At 38.3% G+C, this 26,260-nt stretch overlaps 1 protein-coding gene and 1 long non-coding RNA gene across 6 annotated transcripts in view; one reads left to right on the forward strand and one right to left on the reverse strand.

Moving 5' to 3' along the window:
• syt1 (synaptotagmin 1) overlaps nucleotides 1-18,940 on the forward strand; it is a 414,399-nt gene extending 395,459 nt beyond the window's left edge. For all 5 annotated transcript variants that reach the window (XM_008110941.3, XM_062982655.1, XM_062982654.1 and 2 more), the window contains 2 exons: nucleotides 14,223-14,356; nucleotides 15,782-18,940. In XM_008110941.3, coding sequence (XP_008109148.1) covers nucleotides 14,223-14,356; nucleotides 15,782-15,988 — 341 coding nt within the window. In that variant the 3' untranslated portion in view covers nucleotides 15,989-18,940. The remainder of the gene's footprint in view (nucleotides 1-14,222; nucleotides 14,357-15,781) is intronic.
• Nucleotides 17,765-22,055, reverse strand: LOC134299547 (uncharacterized). The gene is made up of 2 exons (XR_010006765.1): nucleotides 20,419-22,055; nucleotides 17,765-19,325 (listed from the first exon to the last, which is right to left on the reverse strand). It is a non-coding gene; the product is annotated as an uncharacterized LOC134299547 (long non-coding RNA).
• Between the last annotated feature and the right edge of the window lie 4,205 nt (nucleotides 22,056-26,260).

The following is a 26,260-nucleotide window of genomic DNA, read 5'->3' on the forward strand; positions in this document are numbered from 1 at the left end:
AGCATTTTGTGGCTCCCTTAGATTTGTTTGATCTCCTCAAGACTCATCACCCATCTTATTTTTCTGGACACTTTTTTTTTGGAGGGGGGGGTAGATCACCCCACCCAAAAGTAAATTAACACTCCTGGAAGCCCCCATGCTCTGCTCAAAAACTAATAAGCGCTCTGACAGAACTGGATGAAAATAGGATGAGGTGGCCTGCTGAAGGGGTTAAAATTGGCACCGAAGCCCATAAGCACAAGCATTTGTTTTTTGCAGTATTTGGCATTCTGGTTTTTTCATTAGTATCTAGAAGCTGAAGCTCTATTCATACAAGAAAAAATAATAACATTTTAATGGTATGACTCCATCATATGTCATTCTGCCACACCATTCACTGTCTCCTTCACATAATCAACTGGTATGACAAATCTCTTTGCATGTATCAGGTTATTTTATGAATTAGGGTAGCCTTATCATATTTAACTTTATTCAATTTTTCTCAGTTTCCCTGCTTTCACAACTATGACATTTCAAAGGATGTTTGAATCTATACATGCTTTACAAACTGTTAGCTTTTATTTTTGCTTTTTTTATAGCAGATAGTTCTTAGACATGGTTATGTCAAGATCTTGTCTCTTCTGGGTAGCAAACATAAATATGTGGAACTCTTCAAATTTAATCAAGATAGTCAGTGAACTACAAGATCTGTCTGCTCACCCACTTTTTTACCGAATTCGATATCTGCAGTTCAAATTGTAGAAGGTATCCGTGCTGAAAGCGATCATGTATCTTCGTGCTTCTTGATGCCTTGTGTCACGTTCCAATGCGTCTTCGGTGAAAGTGATGTACAGCAAGTGGCAAAACTATTCTCTGCCAATTTCTTATCCATTTGTATCACTGCATGCCTGGAAGAATCTGACACATCCTAACATTCATGAGAAAACAAGCTGCTGACCACATTGTTATGCACTACTTTTATCAATTACTCTCTTGTCCTACAAGAAATGTGACACAATGTACAATTTTAGATATTTATGCAAAATTAGACTCCACTAGTTTGTGGAATTGATTTCTCTGCAACTTGGATAAAATCAGACCTTATCAACTTGTACCACTCTTGTTGATCTTCATTTCTTTCCTTATATATGCCCTAAATACAACTTGCAAACTACTTACTCTGTGACAGTATTGTGTATGAGACAGGAAACTTATGCACTTCTCTGTAATTCTAAGCACACTAGAGTGCTGTGGAACAATGAATTCTGGCATGTGCAGCTGCCTAGCAAATGTCAAGAGCTGTTTCTGCTTTTAAAAGTCATCAATAAAAGCTGTCTGTTTCACAGAATTGTATAGCATTTTACATGCTCCAGCTTTTAAGATAGATCAACAAGGTATTTCTTTTGGAGGGAAATTGTGTTCAAAAACTGTTTTAAAAAGCACATGAAGTATGTCTGAGCAACATTAAATTATTTGTGTTATAGTGCAGCTCCTATCATGATTTATCTTAACTTACTTTCTTCAAGGACAATTACTTCCCTTTAGAAGAAAAGGAATTCTCAGTGTCCAAGTATTTAAAAAAACAATTTAAAAAGCAAGTAAAGTAAGTAAGATTGTTTTTGTTTTTTCAGATCTTTATGACCACCCCAAACATATTTCACCGTTGGTCACTTATTGGACTTAATCTAATCTCCTGTTCAAAATTTCAGGATTCCATATTTCACATGAAAAGCTTTAACAAAAAACCAATGGGTTTCTGATGAAAATGCTTGACAGTAGATTGCAGAATGGTGACAATAAAAGATTGCTGGATGAACAATGAACTTCTTCAAGCTCCTACTCTTATCAGATAATACAAACACTAAAGTGGGAAAATAGCCCATAATCACATTCTAATACTTCATGTATTTTCAAAGTAGTGGGTGGATCAGAAATTTATTTGAGATTGTTAAGGTGATATATGTCAGTCCAAGAGCTTCTTCCATATAAATCAAACAAATAAACAGTGTAATCTGTGACATCCTCTTAATATGAAATATGGCCATGGCTTGCTTTAAAGCAAATTAGAAAAAATTGTCTCTTTCTGAATTGGATAAAACTCTGAGATTTTTTTTTATGATCTTGTAGCCAGGGAGGCTGCAGGAAGAAATTATATAAGTGACTGCATTGTAGTCTTTTTAAAAATAAAATAATAATGGAGAATTGGCTCTGTTTTGAAGCATTTGAATTTCTCTGTCATTGACTTTTAGCTTAATAAATTGGCCACCCTTTCAGATATCAAAAAGATGTGTGTTTACTGAGGTTTAAAACCCTTGTCAATAATACAATAACCTTTTCAATGCAGGAATAGTTATGGAAATATAAATAATCCTATAGATCATTTATGCTTTAAAATTGGGATCATTGTCACTTTGAAGTTATATACAAATAATCTTTAGCACTACATCTGAATTCCGAATATTTAAATACGGCTCTTTATATATTCTCATCTTCAACAGGAGAGGCTCTCGATGATATTTTGTATCTTTAGGCTGCAGTCCTGTACCTATTTACCTGGACTGAGACTCTGCTGTATTCAGAGATGTCTGTTTTGAAGATGCACATATGGGTCTGCACTCTTACAGTCTGCAACCATTTTCAGACTGTTTATTTTAACATTTTAGCAAAGGTTGGAACTCAGGGTCCTCCTGGTGTAGATTGCAGCCTCCATAATCATAAACCATTCTTTCTTTTCCCTATGGCTGATGAGAAATATAATTTAGCAACATTTAGAGGGACTTCTGGTGACTAATATGATATTAGGCATAATAGTATGCAAAGAAAACAGCAACTAGCAATTCTAGTATGATTAGGTTGTCATCCATTCTTCTGCTAAGAATGGCCACTGTGCTTCACAAATACTTACACTAACATAATTGTCACTGGCAGCTTGTGTTTGTTTGTTTGCAATTCATTTCTGCTTGACCTCACCGTTGACTCTTCCCCCTTTAGACACAAAAAGCTTATGCCTTAATACATTTGTTGATTTTTCAAATTGCCATAAAATTTTCTTTTCTTGTTTTTCTTAGAAGCAAGGAAGAGAAACACTTGTCTTGAGTAAATATTCCATCTCCCTTACTCCTCAAGAGCAACTCAATTCTTTCTTTTTTTTCCAGTTGGCCAGAGATTTTCAGCAGATGCTGCCCTTTAGTTAGGAGACATTAGATCTATAACATATTCTCAGCCTATATTTCTCATCAAAGAATATATGTTACCAGCCAAACAAGGCGTAAATTTCAGCACTGCGAGGATTTCGCATATATACTAGCACACATTCCTTGGTGGGCACTAAAATAGTATATCTGTTATACTTGACTCACATCTGATCCCCTCTCCCATTTTGACAATGAACCCGTTGCTCGCCATGGTAATATCCGATACTATATGAACAGCAGTACAGGATGTGTAGGAAATGCTAGGTGCTTAGGCACTCTAACCTTTCATAGATGAAAATTGGAACACATGTGGCCAAGCAACAACACAATATGGTCAAGATGGCAAAAATTGTTCATCAGGAAGAATATACATGCTAGGAGAGGCTGCAGCAGTTTGTTTTTGCCTGAGCCCACTGAAAAGGACAAGATCCCACCATCTCCCCTCCCTCTTGCTGATTCAGTTGAGTGCCAGCTCCCTTTGAATTTAGATTCTAGCAACTGAAGTAAATTGAGGACAAAGAAAGAAAGTGGGAGGACAAAAAACAAACTGAAATATTTTTAAAACAGCCAACAAGGTGAGATGACAGGAGATTATTCAGGATTTACCCTGCCAGCTTGCATACTCGGAGGATATTATTCATGTGGTCTTCTTTTGTCATCAGATAACACCCATGTGGGGTGACTGTGCATAAGTGCACTGTCAGTACTCTATGAAATTGTATTAACATTAGGACCTTTATTAATTTGCCAGTGAGGGGAGTGGTAAATTGTAGATCAGGCTGTTTTCTCAGCATGTATTATATATAAAACATTTATTATATATGATACTCATATAATAAACTGCTCAAACTTCTCATTTGAGCTGAAATTATCGCTAAAGAGTTAATCTGTGGATATTTATTGGGACACAATATTCCCCAATGGCATGCATATATATGTGGTTGGATTCAGATTTAGGCACCTAGAATAGGACTGAGAGACTTTAACCCTCTAGTCCTTCCAGTTCCCTGAAAATGATACATAGAAAATTAGGAGAGCATTTGAATTAGTTGAGTCATACTAGAGTTGAGAGACACGCTATAATCAAAGGAAGGCAGATCCTGGGTTCAATGTATTGTCCTGAAAATTAAGCTGCCACATCATTCAAATAAGAGAAGACAATTTCCACCAATACAACATCCCCTTCATTTGCAGGCCCCTACATCTTCCCTCACTGTATTCACCACCAGGAACAGATTTCCCATGGTTGCAAAGCAAGTGGAGGAAGCATGAAAGGTCCTTTCCTTGAACACAAACCCTGTTCACAGAAGAAAATATGGGAACTAAGCCACTTTCTTACTTTAAGAAGCATTTCTTTTTGTGGAGCTTTTAGAAACATATTTTAATTCACTTTTCCCTCATTTGTCCCCTACAATTATAGTACTGGAAAATTCACACTTCTATATTACATACACACAAGAATTTGTGAAGCGAAATAGTTCTCACCCACCTCTGCCTTTTCTCCCTGTCTATCAACTTTCAAGGTATAACTGACAAGCAGCCATGCCAATTTTGAACAAAGCAAGCCCGTTTCTGGTTGATAAGTGGAGGCAGGTTTAATGCTTTACTGCTTAGAATTGTATTATAACCACATTTCCATAGCTGTTGGGGTTCTTTCCTTCTGCACTATGAGGGCTTTGAAGTTTTGACAGTGGATTAAAAGCATGAAAGTTCCAATTGCTCTTAGGTTTATTTCAAACTATTTGATATTAAACTTACTGGCTAACTGTAGATATTTTTAGTGACTAGTTGGATTCAAATGACTCCAATGATTGCCTTTACTTTATTTCATGATATGTTTAGTGAGAGGAGAAAGTTGGGGAAATTTTCCATTGCTTTCTTTTTAAACTGCTTTATCCTGGTGGATTTGTTGTGCCAACCTCCTTGAGTTGTGATATTTTTAATATCGCACTAATAGAAAAAGTTACAGAATTTCTAACATCTCATACTGAAAATTCCCCAGTGAGTAGATCACAGATGTTTTATGGGTTTGAAACCACTGCTTTTCTTACCATTGTTTGAATTTCAAATCCCATTGTGTTTGCTTTGCTGGATGTAGTTCAAAATGGTGATGGCTAGAAGTGCAGGAAAACCACCAGTTCCTAGAGGTGTTGACTGAAATTAGACAGATTTTATTTCTAGTGCAGAGTATGAAATTGTATAATGTGTTGAATTACAAACAAAATCTCACATGGTGTTCCGATACCCATGCAAGAGAAAAAATACAAATACTGGTAAATGTGCTTGCAGACTCATACATTATACAGAAAGCAAGAGCAGAGATAATTGTGCATCCTCTTCTTTAATTGCTGGAAGAGTTTTGGAGTGTGTTGCCATTTATGTGTAAATTTCACCTAACTCTATTACACCTTTCCACTTAATTCTAAGGATGCAGTTCCTGTGCGAAACCAGTACCTGACAGCTGGTTTAGCACAGTACCTGACAGCTGTAATGGACTGGATGAGGGCAAACAAATTGAAGCGTAATCCAGGCAAGACAGAAATGCTCCTGGTCAGTCAAAAGACAGATCTGGGAATAGGAATTCATCCTGTATTAGATGGGGTCACACTCGCCCTGAAAATGCAGATTTCCAGTTTGGAAGTACTCCTGGATTCAGCTCTGAACTTGGAAGCCCAAGTGACCAGGGCTGCATTTGCACCATTAAATTAGTGCACCAACTGCACTAATGTAGTGCGCCTTTTCCCAGAAAAGTCTAATCTGGCCATGGTGGCACATGCCTTGGTTACATCCCAGTTGGACTACTGCAATATGCTCTACATTCTACTGCTTTTGAAAAGTGCTCAAAAACTTCCGTTGGTCCAAAGATCAGCAGCCAGACTGCTAACTGGGGCTAGCTACAAGGAATTGACAATTCCTTTGTCACAACATCTCCACTGGCTTCCAGCACATTTCCAAGCACAATGCAAAGTGCTGGTTTTGACCTACAAAGCCCCATTTGGCTCCAGTCCAGGTTATCTGAAGGACAGTATCTCTTTCTGTGAATCGAATAGACATTTATGATAGACTGGGGAGGACCTTCTCTCTGTTCCACCACCCACTCAAGTGTGTTTGGTGAGAACACAGGAGAAGGCGTTTTCAGTGGCTCCTCCCAAACTGTGGAACTTCCTCCCAAGAAAGACCAGGATGGCCCCATCCCTACTGGATTTCTGCAGACAGGTCAAGACCTTTCTCTGCCAGAAGGCATCTGGGGAAGGATAAGGGGCACGCTGCTGGGGAGGTTGTGGGTGGGATTTTGGGGGGGGGGGGGAATTGGGTATTTTAAAATACATTTAAATTGTATTTATTGTATTTTAGCTGTATCTTTTAGCCTAACACACACAATACTGTTTAATTGTATTTTTATGTTTGTATTTGCTTTGTTTTAAATTGATCAAAGTGTGTAACTATTAGCCACTTTGGGTTCCCTTGGGGAGGAAGGTGGGATATAAATTAAATAAATCATCATCATCATCATCATCATCACCATCATAGCCATCATCATCATCATCCTTGCCATGCAATATATCACATAATGCTTAAAATCCTTTTATTAATCCCTGTTAGAACAGTTGTAATGTATCAGTGGTAGCTTGGTATATCAATATTTACATAAGTTCAATCCATTCAATGAGTCTATTCTAATTAGAACTAATAACAGGCATCAGGCTATTAGAAATTGGCATTCTTCTCTGCAGAAAGGTTTATATGCTCCATGCCCCATCACACTTTTCATAATTTTGCTTCCAACAGTGATGTTTTCTAGTATGGAACCATTCATTCAGGCCTCCACTTAGCAAATGATCATAAAGGTCTCCAAATGAAACCACACTGCCTCAATTTAAATAATTTGTATTAAGATCTAAACAGGAGGATTCTTGTATTATCAGCATCTAAATTTACCTACCTGCAGGTTTCCAAAATACAGATGAGAAATATCAAGAACTTTATCTCTTCGCAAAGTGTCAATCACTATTTATCCTTGAACTGTTATAGAAGTTCCATTTTACCACCACCTTTTTCCTTTATTCTCAGAAAACAAAAGACAAAACACTGTGACTGAAGCATAACAGAAGCTCTAGCCCTCTGTGCAGCCTCTCAGAAATTGTGCCTGCCATTCCTACTTCTCCAGAGAGTTTAGTCCCTTTCCACCGCCTGATCCCCTCTTCCATACTGAGACTTTTCTTTGACATAACAGATATTGATTTAGATAACCCATGCATGTGATCGCTCTAAACTCATTAGAGGTTATTTCTGGGGTCTTAATTATCCTTTCCTACACACAAACACATAGGAGGAAAATGTTAAGGCAAATTATCAATGGCTTGAAAGCCGCAAGCTGAGTCATCCTCCCACAAGAGAGAGGTTAGTGGGCCTCAAAGTAGTCTTCTCTTGCGATCCATGGAGGGAAATATTCTTTCTGAGAGAAATGAAGGCAGTGAATATGAAGGACCTACTCCTGTCTGCTGTTCTGTGAGAAGCCATGATGCCAGCAAGTCCGCAATCATGTTTCTTCCTCTCCCTGCAGAAGTGGGAATGCATAACATCAAACTTGCTAAGAAAACTGTCAGTATCAGACCATCAGTGGACATTTCCTAACACAACATATCATGTCTTTCCATTCAGGGGGATGTGGTAATTTGTTGCCTGTTCATTATCATATACTTTAGATGGCACCATTCCCAAATAATACGTACTAAACCAAAATACAAGCATTTTCCTGTACAAAAACAGTTCTGCAAGTCTTCTAATATCAGCTTCTTCTTAGGATATCTGTCTCAATCCCATGACAGGGCTCTCTATCATTAAGCAGAGTGAGGTAGGCACTTCAGGCAACAGCAAAGTCATGAAAACTCATCATTATTTTCATTGTTGTTGTATTTTGTTCCTGGCGGAGATGGAGAAAGGTTTTGTGGGAAGTTCTGTTACCAGTGTCAAAAAGTTTTTGGCTAGCTTAAATAACTTGAATTGGGTAATTGCAAGTGTACCATTTTGTTCTCCTCAAGGCAAATTGTCAGGTGGTTCTGTTCAGTGATTCTTTTGTTCTCAGAATAGGGACCTATTGCATTTCCATGAATTTTTCTCTCTAATTTCTTTTGACTGACTCAGAATAGACCAGGCACCAAGGTATGCCTAATTCATAATATAGGCAGAGTTAAAAACATGACAAATACATAGTTTTTTAGCTTGCTATTTAAAACAAATGATGAATGAAGACCTGAAGCAAATAAATCTTGAGCCCTCAATAGAAGCAAAAATCATATATTTATTTATTTACTGTATTTATATACCACTTTTTTCACCCCTGGGGTGACTCAAAGCAGTTTACAACATAATAATGGCAAAATTCAATGCCAAACATACATGTAAACCAAATCATATATCTAAACAATAAACTTATAACTATGCATAAAAAATAGGGATTTCATACTTGGGTGTTACCATACAAGAAGCTAATGTTGGGGAAAGGAAAAGATGGTAAGAAAAGAAGGGCTTAGTACATGGATGGATTCAATCAAGAAAGCCATCATGCTGAGTTTGCAAGACCTCAAAAAGGGGTCATAGAAGTCTCTCTCATTCATAGGGCCCCCATAAATAAAGCTGATTTGACCACAAATTAAGAAGGTACACGTCATCACAAATGGGCATGTTTGGGATTAGGGTGTAAACGCCAAACAATGTATGATTTTATCTTCTGTTTTTGAGTGTAGGGTTGTTTCTTTTCCAGATACTGACATTTTTGGGTTATATGTAATCTTTCCATTTATCTGTGCTGCCCAGTATCACAACTATAGCATAGTTGTGCATTGATCTCCAAAACATACTGCAAATATTTGGAATACCCTTAAGTAACTGAAGATCAGTACTTACTCTCTCATAAAATGAAGCTTCAATGAATGTTCTGCTTAGCTACCACAGTTTTCTGATACACCCCAGTTAAGAGGTCCTGCCGGCCTCTTAAAAATATCTATATTTGTGTCTTGATTATATATTCAATGCTCATTAATTCAATTGCAGTCTAGCCACCTTTTATCACTCTGTTTCTGGGAGCATCTGTTCAAGAATCCTGAGTTTTAAATGTTCTGAAGAGAGAGAAAAATAAAGTACCTACAGCTTAATATTCATTTTAACAACCATTGACAAACAGTGGCTTGGGTGCTCAAGGTTTCTTTTGAAGGAATATTTTAGTATCATTCTGTTGCATTCCACAGCCTCATCTCCTCCATCTAAATTTGATGCCACTGATAAGTGTGATTTCTTTCATAGTGTTGTTGTCTCTAAGATACCAGATTTTTCTTTTGTGTGCCACATGCACATTTTTCATTATCTATTAGATTAAATATCCCTTGTCTGCAAGCTTCTCGCTATGGCTATTGAGCTTGCTTTGTAGACGAGCAACTATGTTCTCAAAATTGCTGCATTTACTGTCAGCCTGATATTACCTCAACTTTCATTTCAAATGAGACACAAGCTTTTTGTTTGCCTCTAAATAATGAGCTGACATCTTTGCCTCTGAACTTCAGTAAAACAAAGCATGTCGCTTGAAAATCCCTGCTGCCTTTAAAGGCTTCTTTATTAACCCTCCCTTGAGATGTTCTTGTAAAACGAATAATGCACAATACAAATTGTTCTGAATTTTTCCACTACTGGGCTTCCATGTTCTGAATATTAATAACTATAAGAAGCAACAGCTTTTACTCAGCCCTTCAGAAGAAGAATAATGCTATGCTTCCTAGCCGAACCCCCTTTTTACTCCTTTTTTTCCCCCAAGGTATTTCCATAATCCATGTTCTCCATCTGCATTGACCATGTGCATCTAGCTTATATCAGTAAATCATATAGATATAATTTAATGATGTCTTTTAAAACAATAAAGTATTCTTCTTATTTTTGAGAATAGGGAAATATTGGTTACATTTTAAGTTGAATTACTACTTTTTGCAACTTTAAGGGTGTAACTTTAAGTAATTACTTTTAAGAGAATCTGCCCAAGCCTTATTGTATTTGATGTATCTGCTGCTACAAATATAACCCATGTCTACCTAACTATCCTTCAGTCAATAAGGGCTATTTCTCTCAGTATCCCTTTCTCAGTGATCAGTACAGTCACACCCGGTGAGCTCCAAGTGGAATTGTCAAAACAATACCCATTGAAAATAAGTAAGCACTCTATTCATTTCCTGTATTATGAGAGATTATGCCTTTGGCATTATAGGACAGCAACATATCTGTTGCAGGTTATATGGAAACAATAAAGGATTTTTTTGCTTGATGGCTGTGGAGCAAAACATAATTATATTAAACCAAAAACACTGAGCTTACCCTGCTGTATCCTCACAAAAACCTTGCATGATTAGTAACCAAAGTCCTAAATCCACTGAATTAAGTACTGAATGGTAAATCAACATTTATGGAAATTCTCCTGATTTAATGCATCAACACTAGTTGGGACCAGCAGTTAGTTTTAGGGCAGGGTTCTTGCAGTGAGTTTCATGGAAATTTAACTCAAAGTATTTCCTAATCAAAGTTCAGGACTGCAACTGTAATTCCATCACAGCTCCCAAATATGATGACCCTAGTTCCACAACTGAACATGAATGGCCTTAAGAATAGAATAAAATGGAAAAAAGTCTGAAGTGTGCAGTGGAAAATAGTTGCTTAATTAACTTTGAAAAGAAACTACTAATAGATTAAGACCATCTTTAAGTTTCTTGTTCATAGCTTTTTCCCCCTGTTGGTTGTCTGAGGTGATTTTAGTACCTTTAAAACAGTTTTGACCATCTCATATTAGAGCTGCAGAGAAACAATCTTGCTCCTGACTTTTACAGCCTGAACTGAATGCATTTAAATACATCACACCTTCAGCCTTTTAAAATCAGTGAACCAAAGCAGTAGTACTCAGGTCAAAAGGGGGGAAAACACTTCTCTGAAAAAAGGCTAGATGAGTTTTTAAATCTTCACACTCTACTTCCTAATTATAGCCTGGTGCATTTATTCTCTGGCAGATTGGGTGCTCATACAAAAACATAAGGAAGTGAGATTAGAAGGCATTCTCTCGCCCTCTCAGAAGCTGATTTCTCTCACCCTCGAGTATTCCTTTCCCCCTCAAAATTGTTCTTTTTCATGCGCCAGTGCATTTCTTTGTAAAGAAATGCACTTCTAAGTCAAAGGTGTTGGACATCTATTAACTGCTTAAAACAAAACTGGTTAATTCTTTAAAATCTGTGATTTAATGTGTAGGAGTTCAACTCAACAGGAAATCTGATTTATGCAAGCATTCAGCTAGTCATTTAAAACAGTGGTTCTCAACCTTCCTAATGCTGCAACCCCTTAATACAGTTCCTCATGTTGTGGTGACCCCCAACCATAACATTATTTTCATTGCTACTTCATAACTGTCATTTTGCTACTGTTATGAATCATAATGAAAATATCTGATATGCAGGAAATATTTTCATTCACTTGACTAAATGTGACACAAATACCCAATACACCCAAATACTGGTGGGGTTGCAGGGGGATTGATTTTATCATTTGGGAGTTGTAGTTGCTGGATTTTATAGTTCACCTACAATCAAAGAACATTCTGAACTCCACCAATGATGGAATTGAACAAACTTGGCACACAGAACTCCCATGACCAACAGAAAATACTGGAAGGGTTTGGTGGGCATTGACCTTGGGTTTTGGAGTTGTAGTTCACCTATATCCAGAGAACACGGTGGACTCAAACAATGATGGGTCTAGACCAAACATGACACAAATACTCAATATGCCCAAATGTGAACACTGGTGGAGTTTGGGGAAAATAGATCTTGGCATTTGGGAGTTGTAGTTGCTGAAATTTATAGTTAACCTACAATCAAAGAGCACTCTGATCCCAGCCCACATTGGACCTGCACCAAACTTGGCATGCTACCTACAAATTTGGCAACCTCTCTGGCAACCCCTAGTGACACCCCCCCCCCAGGGGTCCTGACCCCTAGGTTGAGAAATGCTGATTTAAAATGAGGACAAGGATGTGGTTGTGCATGTGTAAGCTCTCTCCCAATCTTCTCAGCATGTTTGATTGTGAGATCAGTGCATAAATCTGACTGGGATATAGAAACAGTGTGGAAGGGGCTTAGGTCCCTATAAACAAATTTGTCTGAGTATATCTACAGAACTCCTTATATTAGAATGTAGTTACGCAGCCTTATTCAGATCTTTACCCTTAATGTATGAGGATCAAAACATTAATTGACATCATGGAGGAACACTAGAAGGTTGTGTCTCCATCCATGCAGGGGCATTGGAAGTTAGGGATCCCAAACCTGGTCACAAATTGGACATTTGTGTCCTAAGACCTCAATGCATTTGACAATGTCAGTGTCCTAGGACACTTTCAGGACACTGAGAGGATAGTGCCTGCTGGATCCCATCATTTGATGCACAGCTACTTCCAGCTGGGTTCCATCCTCCTAGAGTCCTAGCAACATCCTAGCACAATTGAAAAGAATAGGTCCAGCTCAGAGGTTAGCTGGGAAGCAACACTTTCACCCCATGGGATGGGGAATGCACCAATGCAGGTGATGCAGGGTATGGGGCAATGGTTTCCCCCGCGCCTGTCAAATTCACCATGCTGCCTGGTGAATCCTCCCGTTATTGCATCTGTTTTGGACCTCAAAGTGATGAGGTCCTTAGAGGCATATGAACAGCAAAGGAAAAACTGCTAAATTAAGGGCCAAATCCCCAGAGAAAACCGCCAAATACTTCATTGCCTAGTGATTCAAGGAAGGAAGATAGTTAGCTGCAACCCCCCCCCCCCCAACAACATAATACAAACTCCATTGAGCCAGCACAACTCAGTGTTGAGGAGAAAGTGTCCGGCAATGTTTTCATCCCAGTTGGGAGGTGGGGCCTCTGCTGGAAGTCACACCACATCATGTGATGTCCGGCATGGGGCTCTGTCATGAAAATTGGGTAGAAGCGTCCTAGGACGCTGTTTAAGGTAAGTATGATGAGGTCCATAGAGAAGATGCCTTGGTAGATTAGATGGGGATCAGGTCAAAGATATAGTTAGTCTATCAAGCTTGTCTCTCCGCAGTGGCTAGACAGAATTACTTTAGTAATTTTATTTCCAAAGTATGATGAAGACAGTCATTCCTCTTTGGCTCACATCTAATCTATGTGTTCTGTTTATAGCAATTTCAATTGTCATGATTAATGACTATCTTTCATAAAATCTATCTAACCCAGAAATGGGACTCAAGCAGCCCTTCAAATGTTCTTGGACTACAAAGCTTAGCAACCTTTATTAATATGACCAATGCAGAGGAATGCTAGATTTTCAGTCAAGCAACAACTGCAAGTTGTCATGATTCCCACATCTATTCTCATTTTTTAAAAGCAATTTAAATTAATCCCCATCATCACCTCTTGTGCCAAGAAAAGTAGAATTGTTTTGATAGGTTTCCCTGTACTGTAGATGAAAGATGAGGTAGTTGTGTTCATTTGCGTCAGCCATGTACTCTGATGTTGTCAGCAGACACCTCTGAGCCCATCTTCAGTTAGAACAGTAAAGAGAAGAGGTGCAACCTTCTCCGCTTCCAAGTTAATTCTTCCCTAGAGCCTTGCAAGGAGGAAAACAAACATGAATAGGGGAGAGCACATTACTCATGATTAAAGATCTGGAGAGACAGCTTTTGCCCCTGCAGTGACACTTTGACTATCTATGTACAGACTGATATTTCTGAGCACAGACATTTTACCATAATGCCGCCTCTGCCAATTCCCATAATACAGTGTCACGATTTACCATAGCTGCATTATCTGAACAGTTACTTTGCAACTATATCTGCTCTTTATCTTGTGCAAATATGGATCTTGCTAACAATGCATATCCAGCTAGCTCAGAAGAGATTGTGTGCCTCCTGGCTTCTTTCGTGTCAAGTATTATCCTCACCAGAGGACATAATGTATTCGCTGATGTTCCCATTTCCTTACAGCCTTGTTTTTCTTTTTATTGTTCAGATCCCTATGTGAAGATTCATCTGATGCAGAATGGGAAACGACTGAAGAAGAAGAAGACAACAATTAAGAAGAACACCCTGAATCCCTATTACAATGAGTCTTTCAGCTTTGAAGTACCATTTGAGCAAATCCAGGTAAAGTCAAACATCAGTTGCTTATTTGGCCTTAGAATTCCATTTCTTAGAACTCATAAATATTTAAAAGTAATCTCACTAATTATGAAGTGTGAATGCCTTCATTAGCATCTACATACCAAAACTCTGTGGTCTAAAATGAGTGTGACTGCTTCAAGAGAATAATATACTGTACTTAGGAACTGTTGGTTTGCTGTCAAAAAGTAGGTGACAGAAGTTGTAATAATATTCAGCACAAACAGATTATGAACATAGTGATAAGCAAACAGATTTATTGACTAACTTAATGCAGTTGAGAGAAATTCAGTCTTACGTTTCCACATTTTTCATACTATAGATTTGATTTATATGCTAACTAAAGATGGAGTCATAATACCATAATATGCAAAGCTCCTCTATCAACTGTACTGCCAGATCCAGTCTTATAAGATACATAAATATGAGAACAAATAACCTAGATTATTGATGTGGGAAGACTCTGGTTTCAGCACAAAGTACTGGTATTTGGGCAGTGTTAAAGCAGTACTGCAAACACATAGATCATATACCTTTTATGCTAATTATAAATCATGGATTCAAAACAATGTGCCAACATCTAAGTTTTAGGATCTGAAGCACCAGTACATTAAGAAAGAAGAACAAGAACATGATGTTACAGTGGTATTATTGTTACACTGAAAAAAAAATTTTTTTAAAAAAAAACAAGATCAGATCAGGTTTTTTTGGCATTTTTTACTAAGATGTTTGAGCAGAAGCAGAGACATAGTCGTACAAATTTTAGAATATCAGTGATAAGATTCTGGGAAGGACTGTTGGAATATAACACAAAGGAAACTGTAGTGAAGTTGGGTTGGTGTAATTATAGAGAAATACAAAAACAGTCTCCATCCAAATTTATGACTACTATTCTTGAAGATCAGGAAGATAACACGTGGTCTTTAAGGTAGAGGTCAGAGTCATGTATCAAATTACACTTAAATCAGTAACTAAGGCCCCTTCTATACTGACATATAATCCAGAATTTCAAAGCAGATAATCCACATTATCTGCTTTGAAATGGATTATATAAATCTACACTGACATATAATCCAATTCAAAGCAGATAATCTGTACAAATGGCCTAAGTAATCTCTCCTGGCTTGGCCTGACCCCCTCCCCTCCCCCAACTTGATGGAAACATAATTCAACCACATTTCAGTCATTGGCAGAATTGACTTCCTCTTCCCCATGTAGCTGATGCCTGGTGCAGTAGGTTGGGGCAGGGGTGAGTTACAATAATGGAAATATTGTCAAAATAATGATCAGCTGGCATTTGTGAACACAAAACAGGAACGCTCACATCAGCCAAGCCAGTTGTATGTAGGCAATCTAGCTTGAAGTTTCCCCTTTTCATTCCTTGCTATGTTCTCTCTCACCCTGTTTTAGAAAGTGCAAGTTGTTGTGACTGTTTTGGACTATGACAAGATTGGCAAGAATGATGCCATTGGCAAAGTGTTTGTGGGCTACAACAGCACTGGAGCAGAGCTGCGACATTGGTCAGACATGTTGGCCAACCCGAGGCGACCCATTGCACAGTGGCACACCTTACAGCAAGAGGAAGAGGTAGACGCCATGCTTGCATCCAAGAAGTAAAAAAAAAAAAAAAGGAAGACGAAGTGAGAAAAGAAGCCTTTCTGCATTTGCCCATATAGTGCTCTTTAGCCAGTATCTGTAAATACCTCAGTAATATGGGTCCTTTTATTTCCAGCCATGCATCCCTAACACAGATCAGTGGTACTTCAAATCTTGTTTTAATTTGCACAACTTTAAATGTAGAAAGCCCTATAAGGCCCTCCATCTCGCCACTGCCCTCAGATCTACTTCTTCTTTTAAGCAATATGTGTAGATAGAGCATGACAGAAATTATTTATTGTATCACACAGTTGTACATACCAGTATGCTAAAAATTTATTTCTAGTCCGTTTCTTTGTATGTTGTAAGCGTTTCCTAATCTGTGTATATCTAGATGTTTTTAATAAGATGTTATATTTTAAATTATGTAAATTGACTGAGATATAGGAGAGCTGATAATATATTATAGGGTAATTATTGTATCGTCTGCATTCCAGAAAAAAAATTCCAACTTGTAAGGCACTAGTAGTGTTACACTGACATCTTAAAGGACAACTTAAATCTGAGCTTTCAATCGAACCATTATAATACCAAGATATGCTCACACGGCACTCCTTTAAGGGGTGAAACCCATTGGTAGTCTTTTCTCATGGGCAACTTAGCATGATCTGAGCAGCTCCACAGCTGACCTCAAGGAAGCGTAGCCAGAAGCTAGTATATTGTGTTTTTATTTTCCTACGTGTGTGTATATATATAAAAAAAAACTAAAATCAAGGCTTTACACTTAGAAATCAAAGGCACAATTCCTTGGGGGGGCGGGAGGAGAGGGGGCATGACAGCAACATATAAATTGGGAAGAAGCACTTAATCATATGGTTTGGGATGCTATAGTAGCAAACCTCTTAACAAACCATGGTAAACATACCCAAAAACCAGTAGCTCTCCGTTATCACCTTTATACAAAATTTACATACTGTGAATCCCATCCGTGATCTCACATTCTCTAATTCTAATGAGTTTGCACATTAGACTTTGTAACAAAATATTTTATTATACTAAGCCAGATGAGAGGGAATGCAGAAATATTTTTTAAAACAAAAATCACAGCCGTGTGTGTTTATTATACAAAAGTAGTTTCATGGTGACGAGACAGTATTGTAAAATCCCATCAAAAGAGGAGAAAAAATTTAGCCATATTTCTGAATGCACTTCAAAGCAAGCCAAAAGATAACAGCTAGTGACCTTTTATATACTATTTATACTTAATAAGTTTTAATTTGTCCTTTAAAAAAAGTGAAACAAAACAAAGAACAAGTTCTAGCAAACTCAAGCAACCTCTTATGTACACTAGATGCTCGTTTCAGGCGGAGTTTTTAAATGTTTTCAATGTTACTATGTAGTAAATGGCACTATTATGAAGCTATTAGTCATTCCATAAGCGTCTTAAAAGACTGCTCTGTGTATCACTGTGACTGCCGTGTGTGCTTAGAAACTGTAGTTTTCTCAGTGGATAGCAATCAATTTATTCCGTAGTGATATTGTAAAAATACTGCCATTCCCTTCTACTGCACTGCCGAAGGAGTGCATAGCACAAGCAGTTCTCAGACTATGGACCAATTCAGAACTGGGAAGCTATGCATAGGACAAGGGCATCATATAGAACGGATAGACCACACAGCATTTTGTCAACACTGTGCAATATTTCACATCACCCCATTTTGATGGTAAATGCTTGTTCTATAGATAAAGCAGCCCATCGTTTCATATGACATGATTTTACTGTGTCATACATAGGCATTCCTTTTCAGCTCAGTTCTCTTTCTTGGAGACTCCATTTATTTATTTGATTATTTATTTATTTGTGTACTCACTCATTCCTTCATTTCCTTGAGAGACTGTGAATATATTGTAATACCCTGGAAGTACTTGTTATGTTTTCAGTATCACCCAAAACAGGGACGCGCATCCCCCTTCCACAAAAGGACCCTTCAGCTGACAAGAATGATTTGATATATGGTTGTTGTTGCTTTAACTCTAAAAGGCATCACCAACCATTTCTGAATGATGAATTCCCCCTTTTTCAGAGCTGTGCACCTGCACCTTCACTCCCTAAAAAGTGGAGAATTTAACTCACAAGCCACAAATAGAATGTGTTGCAACATAATCCGCTTTCTACATAGCATCTTAAAAGACATGCTGCAACATCTATTGGGTCTTTCTATTTTGTATACTAAGCAGCAAAAGCATAATTGAGTCAGATAAGCTGAGAGGTATATAGAAAAAAAAAATCCAAGAATACCTTTAGAACCTTATATTCTTCAAAGGACCAAATCCCACCAAAGTGAAGAGCTAAACCCAGTCTTGCAGCCTTCCGGGAAAAATTAACAAACTCCAGCATTACTTTCTTTAATTGAACAGCCTGGCAGAGAGTGGAAGGGGAGGGGGAAACATCCTCAAATATCCAGGCTCAAGCTGCCAGAATAGATTCATTGTGTTAAGGTATTCTTAATGCATTCTCTTCCTACACTGCCAGACTGAATGTCACCACAGAATTGGTTGGTAATGTACTATGGTTCTCAGCAGAGAGCAGACCTGCTATTTGACCAAGATGACATTTTCATCCTCAAAGAAACCACATGTACCTTTCTGACAAAGCTGTGTAAAAGTATTAGAATCTGATGCTGTAGAAAGATCCTAGTTGCCTTTGTGTATATTTACTGCCTGCTTGAGTGTTTCTGTGTGGGTTTTTTCTCTGTATCTTGTAGAAACGTTTGGGGTGTTCTATCCTGCCATATTGCTCGTGGCCCGCGAGCTGACAAATTTAGATGTATTTTACATTCAGTTTTGATGAGGTGGTTTATATTTTGTTTCACTTTTGTGTAGTGAATCCCACGGTAGAGTTTTCCAGGTGTTGTTAAAATAAAACATACATACTACACAGATATCCAATAAAAATGTTTTATTTCCTGTTGATGCCTTGAGTGCTTTCGGTTTTATTTTTCACCTTACTAACTAATCTGATACAGGAGTTCATCAACTGCCATTTGTCTTTCTCTGATTTGCCAGATGAAGGGACCCTTGGAAAGGTGAATTCGGGGCCACAGTCTTCAGATTTCTCTGTACAACATTCTGCCTCTGGAATTCTTGGAGTTACAGTCCAAAGGATGTTTTTCCAAAGCGTGACTAGATATAAAAACTATTTTCACTTTTAAATCTTCACTGTCTGTGATGTGCATAAACACCTCCCAGGGTTTGCCTAGCTTATAGAGGATTTTTCCATATTGTAGTGAGGGTGCCTATTCCGTATGATCCAAATAAGGACACAAATTGATGGAAGCAGGTTTCTGCACGTGTTTTCCTATGAGATAAAAGAATTGCAGGTGAAAACAGATGCATTTACTCCAGTGGTTCTCCACTTGTGGGTCCCCAGATGTTTTGGTCTTCAACTCCCAGAAATCCTAACAGCTGGTAAACTAGCTGGGATTTCTGGGTGTTGTAGGCCAGAACACCTGTGGACCCACAGGTCGAGAACCACTGCATTTCTCAGTTTTCTATCTACTTTGCACAAAACCTATCAGGTATTTGATGGGAGTTGCAAATGAGCAGCTTTTAGAGGGGAAGAGGGAATATATTTACTCCTGCTTCTTGATTTCTGCCCACGGTTCATCAATGAATTATTTGCATGGGACTAAGCACACACTGCTCTAGATGTTCATCCAGTTGAGTTGGACATGGGCCATAAAGTATTCCTGACATACCACAACCCATCTGTTCATTTAAAGATATTGATGGAATCATCCATTCTAGTTCACAATGCTTTAGCTCTACTCTTTAGAGGGTTGTTGTATGTTTTCCGGGCTGTATGGCCATGTTCCAGAAGTATTCTCTCCTGACGTTTCGCCCACATCTATGGCAGGCATCCTCAGAGGTGTGAGGTAATACCCAGTCAAGAGACAAACCTTTCCAATGCTAATTAGGGTGATTAACTGAAACATTAATGCTGGCTTCCAACTGACAAAGGACTCTTGTCACACCCTGGAGTCTCCACAGATAGATAGATAGATAGATAGATAGATAGATAGATAGATAGATAGATAGATAGATAGATTTCCTTTCCTTGCCTAATTTATCTATGCCTCCAACATGAGGATGCCTGCCATAGATGTGGGCGAAACGTCAGGAGAGAATACTTCTGGAACATGGCCACACAGCCCGAAAGACATACAACAACCCTGTGATCCCGGCCATGAAAGCCTTCGACAACAGCAATGCAAATGTTTAGGTGTTGCACTCATTGAACACAGTCAGCTTCCACTGAGTTTTAAAGAGCTTTAATACATAAATCTTATGCAATAAGTTGTCATGCAATAAGAATTTTAGGATTAAAGAATAATTAACATCTCCACAAAAGACTTACTAGTCAAATCACCACTATCAATCAATGTTCTCACCTCAGACAATGAAGTGCCATCAACATGTCATCATTGTTTATGTGATAATCGCCCTTGAGAATCTGTTCTTGGGCAGAAGAGTAAGATATATTAAAAGAAAGAACAAATAAACAAGTCACAGTGATAGTTCTAAATTCTATTCCAATTCTATTCTATTTCATATTACAGCAGAATGCAAAAGAATGTGCCTATGTATTTACACAAAAGAAGATAGTCCATCAGAGCAGGTGTCATATTTTTAGATTTTTTTTTAAGTGAGAGATATTGAAATGTACACAGAGGACAGGGAAAGCCATGGCAGGTCTGCCGCTTCTCATGATTTACTATGAGCTCTTTCTAAGTTATTATAAGAATCAGAGCCAGTCTGTTACTGTAATGAAGCAGCTACAATGTGTTAGTTGGGTGTGGTATCAAGCATACTGAGAAAAAACAGAGCTCTGAGGTAGCAGAGGCTGCTGGTAACAATGCCAACAGTGGGTGTTTACCAGTCAAGGGTATCCTGGCTTCGTGAACAAGATAATTATTTGTTGCTTCAGTTTTCTGCAGTTGTATAAAGAAGAAATCCACTCAAGAAAAAAGTGTTTAGTTTGTTCCTGTCGTGAGGATAACTACTGTGAACTGTTTTGTGAATTTGTTATTTTTAGTGAATGAGCCGTTATCATTTTTACTTTAAAAAGCACAACTGACTCAAGAAATGCTGAGCATGGAATATTTTTGAATATAGCACAAGGAAAGGGATTGGTCCTCTGAGCCTTATCCATAAAGGCCACCTACACAACATAAGCTGCCCATCACTAACAAGATGCTGACCCCAATGTACTTTGTCCTATCACTCAGGACTGATATTACAACCACACTGGTTAACAAAGTGAAAACTGGAGAAAACTCCTGTACCTGTACTTGTGCACCAGTACCTTGAGAAGTCTAACTTGGCCACGGTAGTCCACGCTGTGGTTACATCCTGAATAGATTACTGCAACGCATTCTACATGGGGTTACCTTTGAAAACTGTTCAAAAGCTGCAACTGGTCCAACAAGCAGCAGCCAGATTTATCACCGGAGCTGCGTACAGGGAGCATACAACCCCCCTGTTGTGCCAGCTCCACTGGCTGCCAATCTGCTACCGAGCACAATTCAAAGTGCTGGCTTTAGCCTATAAATCCCTAAACAGTTCTGGCCCAGCTTACCTGTCTGTACGTATCTCCCTCCATGAACCATCTCGGAGTTTAAGATCATCTGGAAAGGCCCTGCTTTCGGCTCCGCCTTCTTCACAGGCGTGATTGGCGGAGACAAGAGTCAGAGCCTTCTGGGTGGTGGCCCCTCACCTATGGCCCCTCCCCGGGGAGATTAAATCAGCTCCCTCCTTCCTGACCTTCCGCAAAAAAGTGAAGATGTAGCTCTTTGATCAAACCTTCTAAAATCTAGTGCAATAATTAGCTACGAAAGATGTGTCATTGACCTATGGAATGGCTCCGGACTACGCCTACGGATCACGTGATTTTAACTTGTTGTGTGGATTTAAATGTTTTAATTGTTTTAATGGTACAGTTATTTTTATTGTACTATGTTTTTAAAGGTATTGCCTAGGTCAGGGGTCCCCAAACTAAGGCCCAGGGGCCGGATGCGTCCCTCCAAGGTCATTTACCTGGCCCCCGCCCTCATTTATAATATAATATTTTTATATCAGTTTTAATAATAAAATATATTGTATATACATATGATATTGATAATAATATTATCATTTTATACAATATAATACTAATAATAATACCATATAATAATATTATATGTTATATATTACATATAATATTACAGTATAGTGGTATAGTTCAATATAGTAATATATAATGCTAATATTGTGCTATGCTAATAATATAATATATTGTATGTACATACAGTTGTTCTGAGTTCCCTTCAGGGTGAGAAGGGTGGGATATAAATGTAATAAATAAATGTAATAAATGAATAAATAAATAATTTTGGACTTAGGCTCGCCCAAAGTCTGAATTGACTTGAAGACATACAACAACAACAATCCTAATTAACCTGACTATCTCACTGGCCAGAAGCAGGCCCACACTTCCTGTTGAAATCCTGATAGGTTTATGTTGGTTAAAATTATTTTCATTTTTAAATATTGTATTGGTCTTTCATTGTTATTGTTGTTGTTTTGCACTACAAATAAGATATGTGCAGTGTGCATACGAATTTGTTCGGGTTTTTTTTTCAAATGATAATTCGGCCCCTCAACAGTCTGAAGGATTGTGGACCGGCCCTCGGCTTTAAAAGTTTGAGGACCCCAGGCCTAGGTTGTGAAGCCGCCTTGAGTCCCCTCCGAGGTTGAGAAAGGCAGGATAAAAGAGCCATAAATAAATAAATAAATACCTTTAATGGTTGTATAAAGGTAAAGGTAAAGGTTTCCCCTGACATTAAGTCCAGTCATGTCTGACTCTGAGGGTTGGTGCTCATCTCCATTTCTAAACCGAAGAGCCAGCATTGTCCGTAGACACCTCCAAGGTTATGTGGCCGGCATGACTGCATGGAGCGCCATTACCTTCCCGCCGGAGCTGTACCTATTGATCTACTCACATTGGCATGTTTTCGAACTGCTAGGCTGGCAGAAGCTGGAGCAACAGCGGGTGCTCACTCCACTCCCGGGATTTGAACCTGGGACCTTTCGGTCTGCAAGTTCAGCAGCTCAATGCTTTAACACACTTCGCCACCGGGGCTCCTTCCATGGTTGTATGGAAGAGGAAATTTCATCAGATGTTACCAGGTTGCATGACAAAAAAAACACCTGCTGAAATTCCCTCTCCTACGCTATCATTAAATGTTCCTGCGTCTTCTCCAGTTTTCAGTTTTGTAATCCTAACTACAATCACTTTCTTTCACCCCTTTCTCACTTGTGTGGAGGGGAAAATATGTTAGAATAAATGTCTGAGTAGGGCAATAGATACTCTCCAATTTTGTAAACATAAGTACAAATTTTGCATCCTTTCTGAAATTACCTGCACAGTCTAAGTCAGGGTTCCCCAAACTAAGGCCCACAAATTGGAAACAGGCCCCTAAGGTCATTTTTCCAGCCCCTGACCTAAACTTTTGACTTAGGGTCACTTTAAGTCTGAAACGACTTGAAGGCACACAACAACAACAATCCTAATTAACTCAACTATCTCATCAGCCAAAAGCAGGCCCACACTTCCCATTGAAATACTGGTAAGTGAACGTTGGTTAAATGTGTTCTTCACTTTAAATATTATATTGTTATTTCATGTTTTTTGCACTACAAATAAGATGTGCAATGTGCTTAGGAATTCATTTTTTAAACTATAGTCTGGGCCCCCAATAGTCTGAGGGACCATGAACCGGCTCTTGGTTTTAAAAAATTGAAAACCCATGGTTTAAGTAATTGACATTGGTTAGAATCGTGTGTGTCCCAGCCTCGCTTTTAAAAAAAAATGCATCTTGTGACTTGGCTCTATTTGGATTCATAATTCTTGCTTCTACTACACAGTGAATATACATGGATGATGGAAGATGTTTGGACATTTTCAAAATATCTGCGAGAATGATTCCATACTTCCTCAAAATATGAAAAAATGCATAGTGATATTTAAAATATGCTTTCTTGCTGTGGATAATCATTTAGGTTTTACTGCTGTCAAAAGGAAAATGTTTCAAATAATTGCTATTGCACTATGCAGAGAAAGTAGCAAAAAAAATTTGCCCATTTTATTCAGCTCATTTAACCCCTAATCAACTATCAGAGAAAATGTTCTTCCCAACTGACAACTTCACTTAGCAAGCTAAAAGGAACTGCATTTCCCCAATCACCTTTCACATCAAGATTCGCTAATTACGTATAATTTATGCAAGACAGGAAAAATGCTATATTTCCTGGTATCTGCTGGTTTATTTATATTTGCATTACCATTTTTTCACTGTAAGCTGTCAGATCAGATTCTTAGTTTTCAAAAGAAAAACTAAAAATATGACTTTAAAAAACTAGAACCAGGGAGTATCATCCATTCTGCTGGAATATCATACTGTTCAGGGGAACAAATGTTTCTATGCTGATACATCATTTCAATTTTACATCAGTTCAGCTGATTGAGGAAACAAATGCCTGAAAAAAAATCACTTTAATAGAAAAAGGTTAGCTAATGTCTAAATACAGTTCACTAAAAGTTGGATCAAAATGGCAGAGTTTTTAAAAGTTTTGCTGTGTTCTACTTAGTTACATAATTATCTTATTATAATTGCTGTGTAAAATGATGACATTTCTACCCCGTCCCACCAGTCGACAAGTTTGTGAAAATGAAGTATGACAACAGTTCTGCTTTTGATGTTTGGCAGGAACAGGAAAGAAGTATCATCTGTCCATGCCTTTATTTGCAGCAGAATGGACCCTCTTTCCCCATGCAGCTAATGCCTAGTAAAGTAAATGGTGGGTTTTGAATAATACAAGCACTTGGTGGGGGATTCTCGAAGGTATAATAGAAAAATGTATTCCCTGCAAAAACTTCTATTGTCTTTAATACTTTAAATTTTGCATTTAACTATAGTGGCCTATGTTTGGAATGATATGGAAGATTACTATTGACAGGAAAGTTGATATTGTTATTAATTCCTTCAAAAGTACCCAAATTGTTATTACATGCTCAGAAATAGCACTTTCTAGTTTGGGGTGACATCCAGCACTTCTTTACATGGAGATGAGGACCAGAATATCACGGCCTATGGCAAGATCAAAAAGGTACTGTTCATGGCTTTAAGTAAAGAGTAAAGGTAAAGGTTTCCCCTAACGTTAAGTCCAGTCGTGTCCGACTCTGGGGGTTGGTGCTCATCTCCATTTCTAAGCCAAAGAGACGGCGTTGTCCGTAGACACCTCCAAGGTCACGTGGCCGGCATGACTGCTAATATATATTTTCTTCTTCTTCTTCTTCTTCATAGATGTGTGTGTGTCAAAGTATGTCTATGTTTGTCTGTCTGTTTGTGTCACAAAGGTGACAGTGGCCCTCTGTAATGTGATAGATTGGCTGATGATAGTTTAAGTATTGACTGTTGCTAGGAGAAATAACCCTCTGTGATATGACTAGGAAAGAAAGGTGATATGTATATGAGGAGAAGGGAGGGAGGAAGGAAAGAGATAAAAAGAAAAAGAAATGAGAGAAAGGAAATGGAATATATGAAGGAAGGGGAGGAAAGAAAAAGAAAAAAGGGAAGGAAAAGAAAGAGAGAGAGAGAAAGGAAGGAAGGAAGGAAGGAAGGAAGGAAGGAAGGAAGGAAGGAAGGAAGAAAGAAAGAAAGAAAGAAAAAGAAAGAGAGGGGGAGAGGGAGAGGGTGAAGGTGAAGGTGAAGGAAAGCAAGAGAGGGAGAAGATGTATGATGGTGTGATAAATATCATGTGTGGATTGAATGAAATTATATGATAGGTGTATGACTGGAGTCTGCCAAAGACTGAAGACACCACCCTAAGACTGAGGCCTGAAAAACTATATAAGGTGAAATAATTCATGAACTGCTGACATGACCAGAGACAATGATTAGTTCTGTGGTGGAAAACAACATGTTTACATAGCCAAAGACAATTATTCTTAAAGTTAAGGAAGCAAAACACAATGCATCTTACTTGGGAAGAAAAGTTAACATCTATCTGGAACTGATGGAGTCAGTAAGTATTGGCTGCAAATCAACCTGTCAGTCGTTTACAACTTCTTAAACAACAACAGCAGAAATTTGCTATATAAGAGACCTTTCCAAAAGTGTTGCAGACAGTGGAGTCTGGTTACCCGCCGCTTTCTCCAAGGAAAGGAGAGAGATGGAGTGTTCACGGAATTGC

This window comes from Anolis carolinensis, chromosome 5 (genome assembly GCF_035594765.1).
Source record: "Anolis carolinensis isolate JA03-04 chromosome 5, rAnoCar3.1.pri, whole genome shotgun sequence".
Classification (NCBI taxonomy): Eukaryota; Metazoa; Chordata; class Lepidosauria; order Squamata; family Dactyloidae; genus Anolis; species Anolis carolinensis.